The sequence below is a fragment of the Peromyscus leucopus genome, chromosome 17 (genome assembly GCF_004664715.2).
Source record: "Peromyscus leucopus breed LL Stock chromosome 17, UCI_PerLeu_2.1, whole genome shotgun sequence".
In the NCBI taxonomy this organism is placed as follows: Eukaryota; Metazoa; Chordata; class Mammalia; order Rodentia; family Cricetidae; genus Peromyscus; species Peromyscus leucopus.
The window spans coordinates 20,400,302-20,414,701 of record NC_051077.1 but is presented as its reverse complement, the minus strand read 5'-3'; the positions used below and the strand labels follow the sequence as shown (position 1 = coordinate 20,414,701).

General features: G+C 37.7%; 1 protein-coding gene across 3 annotated transcripts in view; it reads right to left on the bottom strand.

Moving 5' to 3' along the window:
- Tex15 (testis expressed 15, meiosis and synapsis associated) overlaps positions 1–14,400 on the bottom strand; it is a 70,370-nt gene that overhangs the window by 35,199 nt on the left and 20,771 nt on the right. For all 3 annotated transcript variants that reach the window (XM_028877190.2, XM_037211678.1, XM_037211677.1), the window contains 2 exons: positions 11,985–12,126; positions 4,269–4,434 (listed from right to left, as the gene is read on the bottom strand). In XM_028877190.2, the coding sequence (XP_028733023.1) occupies positions 4,269–4,434; positions 11,985–12,114 (296 nt within the window). In that variant the 5' untranslated portion in view covers positions 12,115–12,126. The remainder of the gene's footprint in view (positions 1–4,268; positions 4,435–11,984; positions 12,127–14,400) is intronic.

Below are 14,400 nucleotides of genomic sequence, written 5' to 3'. Positions count from 1 at the left end.
ATAAAGCAAGGGGAGTGAGGCAACAGATGGGTCAGGTTATATACAATGATCTAGAATTATAAAGTAGTAGTCTATTCATCTAGCTACCCCTTCTCATAAACAACATTCAACACAAACCCTTTCCAGTGATCACACAACACCATTTTCTATTCAGTTCACACAGAGAACTATCCAAAAATTCCATCCATTTCCTACATCTCATTCTATATCCATGAAATGTGTGACATGCCTTCATTTCTAATAGGTCTAAATACTTATCCATGGAGTCTATATTCATTCAAAAAGCACATTACTAAGAATTAAATTATCCACAGTCAAAATACAACTGTGTGTGTGTGTGGGGGGGGGAACAGAGAACTACAAATACATTTTTTTAAAAGTGAAGAATGGTACAGCAATGGCCAGTGTCAACTGAGCCTCACTGTAAAGTATATCCTTCTAAATAACTAGGTCAGATCTCTTGCTCTCAGAATTCCAAAAGCTTGTAACCATAGCAGAACTTCAGACAATGGTTGAGACTATGGATTTCTGTTTCCTAGTAACAAGTCTCAGACTTTTTCATCACATAAAATTGAATATATAATGACCTTTACCTGGATTTTAATTTGGAGCTGCATTTTTTCTTCTCTTCTTGCATTAAAAATCTTTCACTATCTGTGTAGAGAACTAGAGAGTGCTGCCATGCCCTGAATTTATATTTCTGTTGGGGGCGCATGGGGGGGGGGAGCACACTATCAAATGAGCCATCTCTCTATCTCCATTAAAAAAATTTTTTTCCAAGACAGGTTTTCTCTGTGCAATAGTCCTGGCTGTCTTGGATCTCAATTTGTAGTCCAGGTTGTCCTGGAACTCACAAGAGATCTTCCTTGACTTTGCCTCTTGAGCACTGGGATTAGAAAGAGGTGTGTAACACCATGCCTGGCAAAACGCTTTACTGTATAAATTTGAGTTTATTCATCAGGAAGGAAATATTGAAAAGAATATCTTTAGGAAATATCAAAGGTGACAGACCTGTGCTTTGTCCCAAACTTAAGTCTTGGTTAAATATTGTTCTTTTTAAACCTATATTCATACAAACTCTGAAAAAGATGAATTCCTTTTATTAAACTTACAAAGCTGAACTCTGTGGAGATGATATAACAATCAGAAAATATCTTTTATGAATCTTAATTTTCTATTACTTCAAAAAAGTAATCTTTGATTTAAGTAGGTAACAACCCTAACACTAAACATACTGACATTTTTGTGTAATTTCTCCAGTAACTACAGGTTATCCCCAACCTCCCATCTAAAAACAGAGGGGAGGTGTCTGTTATCCTCCCTCAACCAAAGCCATATTTTGGAATAACTTACTTGGGGTATCTTTTTCCCAGTACAAAATTGTTTCAGTTGAGAGACTGTAGGGACTTCAAGGATAGACAATTTACTGTCTTAAAAATGGCTTTTCATAATCTCAGCTATGAGGTGGTCTTTATCTGGAGTAATTTATTAGGTAACTCAAGATTATTATCAGGACTGGTTTTATCCCATTTTTCTGCCCTAATGCCCTTAGCACTGGGTCATCCAAATAGTAGTCTCATGCCAAGAGAGCTATCGTTACCAGGAAAACTGTGTTTCCTTGTTCATATCAGATTGGCTTCTTTCTCAGAGCCTCCCAAGTCAATCTTTCTCACTGTCATTTTCCTAAACTGTTATAATTCTACCTACCCTTAGAACCTATCCTTAATAAAACAGATGAAATTAACCATGGGATGAACAATGTAAAAATGAACATTTATGTAAGAATTTAATCACAGCATCAAGGTGAGTACAGACAATATTTAAAATGATATACTTTCATATAGATTTAAGATATTTATAAATTCTTAAAAGGGGGGGGGGACTCCGCTGGTACACATGTGAACAAACGAGGATTAAATTCAGTAACTCTTGTACCCAGAAGTCCAGTTCAAATTTCTAAACTTTTTCAAACAAAACACCTCTAAGGTCAGTGAAAGATCCAGACTTTCTGGATTAACTGTGTTCACGTGAGTACTGATCTGGAAGCTTTCTCCCTGCTAGCTAGCTTTCATAGCTCTGGAAGGTGCTTACTCAAGCTGCTTGGGAGAGAAACAAAAAATCATCAACAATCTTATTGGCTGTGAACTCTGAAAGCTACAAAAATGAGTGAGTAACGGCCCGCAGCTCAAAAAAAAAAAAAAAAAAAAAAGAGTGAGTAGCAAGATGTGCCCAAAGGTACAATAGAGGCACAAATGTTGTGGCATAACCAGCCACTTTCTGGTTGGAATTCAAGCCATTTCACAGGATAGAACTCATGCACAGTACCAGGAACCTGTAGTTGGGGAACTCAGAGGACCTAGAACCTACTATCATTCTGCTAACTCGATAGAATGTCAAACTGCCTTCTAGATGGTTATCTTTAAACCCATATATTAGTGCAGCTCTTAGCTTTCATCAGGAAAGTCTCTTGCTGCACTGGATGGCAGTTAAGACTGGGTCTCACAACTGGACAAACTGCAGAGAATCAATGATTGCACAGTGCTTAGCCCTAAATAGAACATCTGTATCACATCTCCCCTCAGTGCTCTGGGAGCATCACAGAATACTGTAAGACAGAGGTTGTGGAGGCATGCTGCAAATTGGTATCTTTTGGACATGTCAGAACCATTGCACTCATGAGCTCACAGCTCTGGTTGCCTGCACAGGATCAAGCCATCCAAAATTCTAGCATGGATGAGGAAGGGCTCACGAGGTCTTTCCTCTAGCTGAGGAGCTCCTGTAAGTTGATGGCTTCTAGGGAAGAAGGAAAGTGAGTTTCCTTTAGGGGTTTGGCCTCTGGTACATTAACTACCCTTGCTCCTATTGGCTGGTCTTACACTCAACGCACATACTGGTAGCAGTAACACATCTCAGTAGGTCACGAAAAGGAAGAAAGATGGGAGTGGAACACAGTGGTGGGGCCTGGGAGGAGCTGAAGTAGTGGAATGGGAAGCAGATTATCCAAATGTATTGTATATATGTAGGAAATTGTCATAAATATTTCTTTAAAAAGTAACAGGGCCAGTAAGATGGCTGGCTCATTGGGTAAAGACACTGCTGCTAGTAAGTTTAATGACTCATATGGTGGAAAGAACTGACTTCTACACAAAGTAAGTAAAACACAGTAAAAATGAAAAGAAGCAAAGGCGCAGTGATGCAGGTAGTTACCTGAATCTACCTCTCCCCTCTAACTTGCACACAGAGGCAGGTGCACTTCACACACAAAAATAAAATTAGAAAAGGACATGTGAAATCTGACTACATTATTGCATGAAACAAATGTCACTTAAAATTGTTAGTATCATAAGAGATTACGAGAAGGAAATAATCTGTATTATTTTCCTTAGTAAATCTTTGTGTGTCTGTGTGTGGCATATGCATGTATTTGTGTGCATACCGGCACATGGCTGAGGTGACATCAGGCATCTTTCTCGGTTGCTCTCCACCTTACTTACAGAGCAGTCGTTCTCAAACTTCCTAATGCTGTGACCTTTAATACAGTTCCTCATGTTGTGGTGACACCCAACTTTAAAGTAATTTTCATTGCTACTTCCTGACTGTAATTTTGCTAGTTATGAATCATAATGTGAATGTGTTTTCCCATGGTCTTAGGTGACCCCTGTGAAAGGGTAGCTCAACCCCCAAAGGGGTTGCGGCCCACAAGTTGAGAACCACTGTTTTAGAGGTGGTCCCACTCAACAAACAGACTTCACCCCTTTGGCTAAGCTGGTTGTCAGCGTGCTTCAGGGTCCCACATGCATTCCCGCCCCCCCTGAGCTGGTGTTACAAACATGCTCTCTGCTGTGCCTGAATTTAACACAGGTGCTAGGGTTCCAATTCTGGTCTTGATGCTGCAAAGCAGGCACTTTCCCTTTACTTTAGCTATCTCCCTAGCCTTCCTTAGTAACTCTTACTAAATCAGCTATGCTCACTTTCTTAGTAATACTAACTTTCAAGTGACAGAAATAAATTAGCAAGACTCCATGATTAAAACCAACACAATCTCAGCCAGGTGGTGGTAGTGCAAGACTTTAATCCCAGCACTCGGGAGGCTGAGCCAGGAAGATCTTTGTGAGTTTGAAGCCAGCCTGGTCTACAGAGCAAGATCTAGGATAGGCTCCAAAACTACACAGAGAATCCCTGTCTCGGAAAAAACAAAAACAAAAAAACCAAAAAGCAACAAAAAGAACCCCAACAATGGCAAACATACTTCAGCCACACACACTTACCTCTTAGCAGAAAACTGTTTTTCGAGATATTCGTTGCGGACCAGTTTGGTATCTCCAAACTGCCATGTGACCTGCAGGTCACAGCTTGTATTAAGCCTGCACTGCTTCAGAGTGCCATGTATGAAGTCATACTCTCTAGTATTGGTGAAACACGAAGACAAGTAAACTAAGGATGAAGAAGGAGGGAAAGAGTTATTTGTGTTGAAAATGACACTGCACATCTGTACAATGACAAGAGCATAGCTGAGTTTGGAAACTTCATTAACAAATGAAGGCATCAATTTATATAGTTAAGGTTGGACCACAGTTATAGTTAATGTTGACCTCCTACACTTGATGTATGTGAAAACATTAGCCTTGTTTATCTGCACATACCTATTAGAGTTATCTATGGTTAATACATACAGACATAAGTTAGCCCCAGAATTTAGGCTACTAATCTTTAACTTAAATCACAGTGACTCCACAATGTGGATAATTATTAGTAATTACACAAACCTGGTAGCTTCTGTTAGCACTTCTTAAGGCCCTTCCCATGCAAAGATAAGGTGTATGTCAAGAATATGGTTGAACTGCTAAACTGTTTCAAAACAGCAGCAACATTTTGTATTCCTACCAGTAATAAATATGGTCCTGTGCTCCATACCCTCCCCAGCATCTGATGCAATTAGTGTTCTAAATTTTGGCCATTAGGTGTGTAGTGGTATCTAATTGTTTTAACTTTCATATCCACAATAATATATGATGTTAATTTTTTTGTTTGTTTGTTTGAGATAGTTTCTCTGTGTAGCTTTGGAGCCTGTCCTGGAACTCGCTCTGTAGACCAGGCTGGCCTCGAACTCACAGAGATCTGCCTGCCTCTGCCTCCAGAGTGCTGGGATTAAAAATGTGCACCACCACCACCCAGCATAAATCATCTTTTTTACACTATCTTCTATCATCTTTCCTGAAGTTTCTCTTAAGGTGTTTGATCCAGTTTTTGGTCTGTTTTCTCACTATTGCTTTTAAGGTTTGTTCCCATGCTTGAATTAATAGTCTTATATGTTTTGTAAACAAGTTATCAAAGTCTGTAGCTTTTTGTATAAAATTCAAAATTTATAACCAAGGTTAATTTTTTTTAACACAATGGATTTGTTCATACACAAACCTCGCCACCCAATTTCTGAATCATTACTGAGGTGTATGACAAAAATGAATTGAGGTACTTATCCATGTTTTTACAGATTGAAAATAAGGGTTTGACTTCCAAAATCTGAAATCAACACGATTCTGTAGTACCCTATCTCAAGCATTAACGAAACAATATTTACATTCTTAAAAAGCCTCTACTTCACTACAACTTCCTGAGCTTTATAGTGCTGCTATCAGTAGTGACAGTTTTGTAATCATAAGAAAAATAGGTGACCAATTTCATGTGCCCATCAGTAGTTGTTTGATGACCTAGTTAGATCCTTGTCGAATGTTTGAATGCTATGGTTCGATATAGCAGCTTACTCTTTTCACATCAGCTTTTGGACAAAAAGAAAGGAACAAAAACAGCTTTAAGTATGGTACTAGAAAAGTAAATGTCTACAACTGAATGCTATGGAGTGTAACAGGGCTTTTCATGAGTGTCCCTTTGGTTCCTTTGAGTTCCTCAGGGTGCTTCTGAATGTATTCCAAAGGCTGTTCCATCTCATTGATTTCAAAAACATAGTACAACACTGTTGTACTTATTACAACTCCACTCTAATCTGTACCACCTGCTGACTGATAGAGGCTCAACACAGAGGATCTATGCAAAAACCTCCCAAAATTTTCCTATTTCCACACCTATCAGCAAAGTGGCACCAATTTCTAAATAATCAGGTAGCTTCCCCATTTCAGAACCAGACTGGGTGTCACATTACATTGTATCATGAGGCCAGCACCAGGACTACCTGTAAAACTGGGGAGGTCCCTGTCCTTCATCCCATTGACAGTACTTCTCAGAGCACACCATTTCAATTTTAGTTAAGTCCAGCTAAATCATCACTTTCTTGGATTATGCCTTTGGCACTATAACTGAGTTACAGTTAAATCTAAGGTCATCTAGACTCTCTCGAGTTAACTATCTTACTTAGGGTGTCTATTGCTGTGACAAAACACCATGAACAAAAAGCAAGCTGGGAGGAAAGGATTTATTTGGCTTACACTTCCACATTGCTGTTAATTACTGAAGGAAGTCAGGACAGGAACTCAAACAGGGCAGTAACCTGGAGGTCACGGAGGGGAGCTGCATACTGGCTTGCTTCCCCTGGCTTGCTCAGCCTGCTTTCTTATAGAATCCAGGACCACCAGCCCAGGGATGGCACCACCCACCGTGGACTGGGTCCTCCCCATTGATTACTAAATGAGAAAATGCCTTATACCTAGGTCTCAAGGAGGCATTTCCTCAGCTGAGGCTCCTTCCTCTGATGGCTCTAGCTTGTGTCAAGTTGACACAAAACCAGCCAGTACACTATCTGAGGCTGTTTTTGTTTTGTTTGAGACAGGGTCACACTGTCACCCTGGCTGTCCTGGAACTCATTATATAGACTAGAAGATCTACCTGCCTGTCTCTGAGTGATGGGATTAAAGGCATGTGCCACCATGCCCAACAGGCGTATGTTTTATAGTTTTGTTTCTATGTTTGGCATATTTGGAACCAATTTTTGTGAGTTATATTAACTTTGTCTCTATCCTCAGGTTTTTGCATGTGACTATCCAGTCATTCCAGCACTCTTTGTTGACGACACTATCTTCACCCCACTGAATGCTTTGCACCTCTGTCAGAGTTAAGAGTTGTGCAGGCTACTCGGCTATTGGGACGCTGATCTATTTGTCTCTGCTTCTTCCATCATCACACTGCCGCCTTTAGTACTGAAACTTCACAGTATGTACTGGAATCTGGTGGTAGTTTTACTCCTCTGACTCTATTATTCTTCACTATTAAGTTGGCTTTATGGAACTTCTGCCTCTCCATATTAACTTGAGAATCAATTTGTTGATTTCAACAAGAGTTGTTGGGATAACAGATTGGAATGAGTCTACAATTCTAGCTGTGAAAAAACATTTTTGGCCATAGTAAGTCTCTGTACATATGAACTAGTATCTCTCCATTAGAATCTTTTCTAAGTTTTTTTTTTTTTTTAAATCAGAATTGTAGTTTTCTCCCCATGAACTTGTACTATATTTTAGATACTAATATAATGGGTACTAGTGGGTTTTTAAAATTTCAAATCCAACATGTCACTAAAGTTGCTTATGAGCATTAAATATTGATTCTTTTGGATTTTTTACATCCACAATCATACCATCTAAGAATAAGAGCAGTTTATTTCTTTCCTTCCAATTGCTTGACTTTCAGTATTTAGATGAAAGTGGTGAAAACAAACAGTTGTGACTTGATCTTAGGGTTTAAATTAAGCTTCAAGTTTTTACTGTTTCAAATTCATTAGGCTTTTTGCAAACACATTTTGACTATCCTTTATTCTCAGTAGTTGAGAATAAGTATTCAGGTTTTTGACTTTTTCAAATTTTAGTGTATCTGGACAGACTTCATCGCTCAAGTACCCTTATTTAAAAGTCTGAAATACTAAATCCTTAATTGTTAAAGCATCATGATGGCATCATAAAAAGTTTTGCATTTTGGAACAGTTTGGTTTTCAAGGGATTTTGGATTTCAGAATTTAGGATGAGGGATACTAAACCTGTATTACAAAAGTTGGGACATTCTATTTCTATTTTACTAATTGTCAAGCTTTTTTTTTTTTCAAATGCCAGTTTGTACTTATTGCATTACTCATGTTTTTCTTTATATATTGACATATATACCATTTTCTAATGTTGAATTAGCCCTACATCCCCGAGGGATACATTCCAACTGATGACAGTAAAAGCTGATGAATATTTAAAATTACACACACACACTTGTGGGAGGTAAAAGAATGATCTGTAGCTGTCAGCTCTTCCCTCCTGCCATGTGAGTTCTGAGACTGAACTCAAGTCATCAGGCTTGGTGGTAAGTGCTTTTCTCCACAAAGCTATCTCACTCACCCGAAATTTTTTCATACATTGTTGTATTTAACTTCCTAATGTTCACTGCGGGGTTTGCAAGTATTTTAATAGACTACATAAAAACAAAGCACAGATCAATTACGCCTTTGCCCTGTTTTGGTATTAGGGTAAAGATGGACTCAAATGTATATAAATACAACATGCTGTGTCCATTTTTGTTGTGTGTATATGGTTTCAGTGTTCAACTGACAACCAGGAAAAAGGTTCCGCCCTAATTCTCTGTCTCTCATCTGTCATTAGCTGCCTGTAGTTCTTTGTCTAGGATAGGACCCCTTGAAATTTTCCTCCTTCCATGTTAACATGTCCATTAATATTACCAATTTTCCAGTTCTGTTTATAAAGTCATTTCTGTGAGAGACTGTTTCACAGTAGACTTCCTGGTACTCTGGGTTTTACAACATTTCTGCACCTTCTTCTTAGATGTTCCCTGAGCCACAGATGCAGGAGCTGTGTTGTAGATATATATCTATTGGAGCTTGGCTCTCCACAGTGTATCTAGTTGTGGTTATTCTGTGGTGGTTTCCATTTGCTATAAAGTGGTTTTTTTTTTTTTTTTTTTTTTTTTAAGAGTGGTAGCTCCATTTATTCAGGAAATGTGGTTTGTGCCTAAAGAGAGTTTGTGGACCAATAGTCTGGAACTGGACTCCTGATTCTACTTTTTGTTGTTTTCTGAGACAAGGTCTTACTATATAGACCAAAGTGGTCTTGAACTCAGAGATCTGCCTGCTTCTGCACCTAGAGTGCTGATATTAAAGGCATTCGCTACCATGCTTGGCTCTATCTTCTTAAAGAGATTATTGAGATTACTGAGAATTGGTATACTTTATTTCCTAAATGTATAAAGAATAGTCACCAGTGAGCCCATTGGGCCTGGTGCTTTCAATGCAGATGTATAACTATTAATTTGATTTCTAATATAGACTTATACAGATGGTGTATTTCCTTTTTATTTTTTGTGTGCATACAATGTTCCTATCTATCTGAGAATGGGCATGTCTGTATGTGGATGTGAGAAGACAACTTCTGAGTAGTTGGTTCTCTCTTTCCACTGTGGCTTCTGAGGAGCAAACTAAAGTTGTCAAGTTTGTGTGGCAAGTGCTTCTACCTACTGAGCCATCTCATTGGCCCTGCCTATTTCTTCGTGTGAGTCTTGGTTTACTGCGTATTTCAAGAAGTGTACACTTCATTTAGTGTATGAAATACTGGGCACAGAGTTAGTCATATACTAAGAAGATAATGTCCATGAGATCTATAGTGATACTTCTCTTCTTGGCACTCTTAGCAATGCAAAACCAAAGTTGTTGATCTTTATCTTTTTCTAATATATCCACTGAATGCTGTGAATTTACCTCTAAGCACTGCTTTTACTGTGTCCCCCAAATCTTGTGTTCTCATTTCCACTTAGTTCAAGATGCTTTAAAATTTCATTTGTAATTTAGTCTTTGAGCTATGTTACTTAAGAAGTGTTGGTTTAATCTTCAAGTATTTGAAGATTTTCCAGCTATCTTTTCTGATATTTCAATGTTTTAAATCTCATTCTGATCTAAGAATAGGCTTTATATGAGGTATATTTTAAGGCACAGATGTGTGTGTGTGTTTTTTGTGTGTGTGTCTCATGTGAGCTTAAGAAGAATGTGTACTATACTATCACTGGACTAGTGTATAGCTAAGTATTAAATCCAGATAACTGATGGTGGTGTTGAGTTCCATTACAATCTTACTGATTTTTCATCTGCTGAATATATCCATCTCTGATGAAGAGGTGCTGAATTTTCAAATATAATAGTGGATTTGTCTATTTCTCCTTGCAGTTTTATAGGTTTTGCAAGAGTTTTTATTTCAATTACTATGTAGAGAGGAAGGCTTTGAACTTGTGAACTTTATTCCTCTGCCAGGATTCCAAGAATGTACAACACATCTGCTTTCTATTTGGCTATTCATTACCTACTTTATTTCTTTGAAGCAATTTTCTGTTTTTTAATTTGTTTCAAGGTTGTCATTGCTTAGTGAAGCATATTTATGATGGCTGCTTTAAAAGTGGTCCTTCTAGGAGAAAGAAAACAAGTTTCTCCAATGGAATGAACCTGGGTCTATCAATCACATCACAGGGCAGGCCACATGCTCAGGAGTAGCTACCAACAAAAATGGGATCCATAGTTTTTGTGTGCTTTTTGGTTATGGTTTAGTGCTTTTTGTCTTTTCAGTTGATTTTTTTTCCTTTTTTTTTTTGAGGGAGAGAAAGAACATGAACATGGGTGGATAGGGAGGTAGAGACCTGAGAGGACTTGGGGAAGGAAAGAATATGATAAAAATATACTATGTGAAGAAATTTAAAAAGTAAAATATTTTCAAATAATCCCAACCGGTGTACTCAGAGTACTAATTTTTTTATGAAGAAGCTTTTCTCACTCAAGTTGAACTTTTCCTGAATGGTGGCAATATTAAAAGATTTTATTATGTCTTGGACATCTAGGTACTATTATGAGACTCTAGAGCATATCTATCCTTGTATTTTGTCAAGTCTTTACCAAAACCATGCTGCTTGGGGAAACTGCTGGTAGTCAAAGTGAACAGCTAATCCCACAAGGCAGGATTGGAATCCTTGTTCTCTATAGGGCATGCACCAATACTCTGGAGGATGCTCTCACAGGCAGGGAAAGTACGTGGCCTACTTTCTCAGCCTCCACTTGTTTGTGGGAGGGATGAATGCCTGGATGTGGTAGAAGACCAAGCTCTGCATTTTGCTTTCTGCATCTCTACCCTAGTAAGAAGGGACAGCTCACTGACACAAGGCCAGGATTTAGGGAGTATGGAATCTACTGATGCTGAAAGGCAAAGGATGGCAGGAAAGTCCAGGCTCCCTACTTGGTCACTCCTGGTAAAGGAAAGAGAATGCTAACCTTGTTGTAGTCTAGGCGCCCTACTTGGTCACTCCTGGTAAAGGAAAGAGAATGCTAACTTTGTTGTAGTCTAGGCACCCTACTTGGCTTCTTCTGACACCACATTTGGTGGCAAGGTGCACCTGCTCGTCTCTTTCCTCTACTTAACATTTAATGACAAAGGTGTAGTCATGCCCCTCACCCAAATTCCTGGAATTTCATAGTAATAGTATAGTATTTAATAGCTCCCATCTCTGTAAGATGCCTCACTTTTAGTCTCATGGCAAAGAAAATATGACTTTTATTTAATTTTTTGTAGGAAAAGCCTTTGCCAAGTGGTATTCTAGGTGGTAGGAATCATGGTTGGAACAAACAAAAAATCCAGAAAATGTATCGTTAACTACTCCCTAGCCTCAGGTTCCTCAGGTCTTTCTTCTCTGTTCTTTTTGAACCTAGCATACATTTGCTTTACATGCGAAACTCCAGGGGTTTTAGTGTAATTATCGAGAAGACTGGGAGCTGTGTGTACTCCATTTTGTGTCATATCAGAGGCATGTGTATTTGAGGGAAGGAAAAAAATTTTTTTAAAGAATTTTCAAAATAATGTTTAATGTAGCAGGGAAACATATTGCAGAAATAATTTCTTTTTAATCCGGGAAGGAAGATTTGATTTGATCTAGTTTAATACAGTCAGAATGAACAGAAATGAACCAGAGAAACAGGATTTTTATAAAAGTTCTCATTTTGTATAAGCTTTTACCTTTCTCAGTTGTCCTCCTGATCTTTGGAATGGTGAATTTCTTCCCAGAACTGGCTTCTGCATCAGTAGTCCATGAAGATTCACTGTCTGGGCTCATTCTCCATGTCTTATCATTCTCTTTCATTTCCATTTTGTTGGTGGCCTAAAATCAATCCCAAGTTAAGATTAACAGAAATGCTTCTTACCCATCTATGGAAGTATGGCAGTACAATGTAGGAGTAATCTGAAAGCACTCAAAGAAAACTGAGTAACGATATATTCTTAGTCACACTGTCAACAGGTTTCCATTGCAATTTACCAGGTTACCCCAAATAGAAAATGAATAAATTCAAAATACTTTATATATTATAAGAAAATGTTCAATAGATCACTCTCTTGTATTTACTGGATTACAAATGGGTAGCCGAAAGCCTCTCCATTCCCAAAAAGCTTAAAAACTTCCACCAATGATTTTTATAAACATGGTAAAGTTCTTGCTAAACATTCTATTCTATAAAAGCTCATTTTTCTATATACCATTTTACTACAATTTTCTTTAAATCATAATTTCTAGTTTTAGTTATGAGTCTCACATGTAGCTTACTGATGACCATCCCTATACTTAGCTGATAGCTAACAAGTCACTGTTCAACTGGTTATTGCTTCACAAGACAGTCTACAATCTTTAACTCAGGCTCCACATTGTACTAGTATTAATGAAGAAACTTCTCTTTTTTCTCCATCCACTCCTCCTTCTCCCTCCAGTCCACACTCTTCAAACAGAATTTTTTCTTTTTTAATAAATGTTTCCTTTTTAAATTTTTATTATATTTGTGTATGGGTATTTTGCTTGTGTGCATGTATGTGTATTACATGTATGCAGGGTCCACTGAGGTCAGAAGAAGGCATCTGATGCCCTGTAACTAGAGTTAAGAGATAGTTGTGAGCTGCCATGTAGGTGCTGGGAATTGAACTTGCTTGGGCCCTCTGTAAGAGCAGCAAGTTCTCTTAATTGCTGAGCCATCTCTCCAGCCCTTCAAACACTCCTTTATTTCTCCAACTAGCTATTAAACTCACACTAGCTATTAAAGGAAGTTCCGGTGCTTCCATACAAAGAAATTTATGTGAATAGGCATTTTTATACCATTTCGTAATATGGTTCACGAGCTGCTTGATGACAACTGCTTAGTTCAAACATTCAATCACAAAGCAAGTTATGAGATGATAAATTTCTGCAGACAAGTGACAAAAGGTAAGTGTGTATAAAAGGTTTACAGAGGCTCTCTCAGTCTACCTACTTTCTGTGCTCTCTAGGAGACCTGCAATGTTCTAACCACAGGTTAAGAATAGGAAATCAGCAAGAAAATGAGCCTTTCCTTCAGCCATCCACAGTTGCAAACTCTAGTGAACCAGTTTCTCCTAAAAAGAGTACCTTAGAGGCAGGCAGAGCTCTGTGAATTCAAGGCCAGCCTAGTCTACAATTCAGGACAGCTAAGGACTACATAGTATGACCCTGTCTCAAACAAACAAGAATATCTTTACAATATCCAACTACAATAAAAAAAGGCCATCTCCACCTGGCAGCTTAGTAATGAAAACGAAGAATAATTTAGAGAAACTGATACTATAAAAACTTCTCAATTAGTCATGATTTATTACTAACAACAAATAAGGTACAAAATGGTTGGTTGGTTGAATGTACTTGAAGGGCCAAGTGTTCAATATTGCCATTATAGTTAAATTACACATTCAGAGAAACTGAATGATTTCAGTTGTATGTTTTCTTATAAAACATTCCTCTAGTAGAATTTACTAATAAAGAAGGTTTCTGAAATTAATTTTGTTTCTTTTTGCTTAGGACAGTATCACAAAAAGCTAATTTTAAAGCTGACAAAAGATGTTACTCGAGAAAACAATGGGGTTCAATATTCTCCATTGGCTAAGCTATAGGTTGTTACTTTTCAATTAACAACTTTCTTGTATAAATATTTCTTAAAGTTCAGTCCAAATAAACCAGTCACATTAATAAGTCATTTTTTACACTTATGTATCACAGACTCATGGCCATTTCTATTACACAGTAGTACTGTAAGTATTACATATATTTATATACACATTGTTTACTTTTCTATGATAAGATGAAAGAGTTTCAATCCTAAGGGCTTGTGCTGAGGTGTTCTCTCGAGTACTAGGACTATCCTAGGTGAAATATTAGAGTAAGAAACAGAATAAATTCTAAAAACATCAGAAACAGGTAATGAACAACAGATACAAGAGAACTAAAGAATAAATGAACTAAAATATAGGTTGCTCAACAATAAAACATCTATTCATATAGGTTTTAAAATGTGTATATTATGAACAACTTTGAGTCAACACACTTAAGCATTAGATAAAACAAATTCTTGGGAAAACATAACTTACTAAAATTCAATCT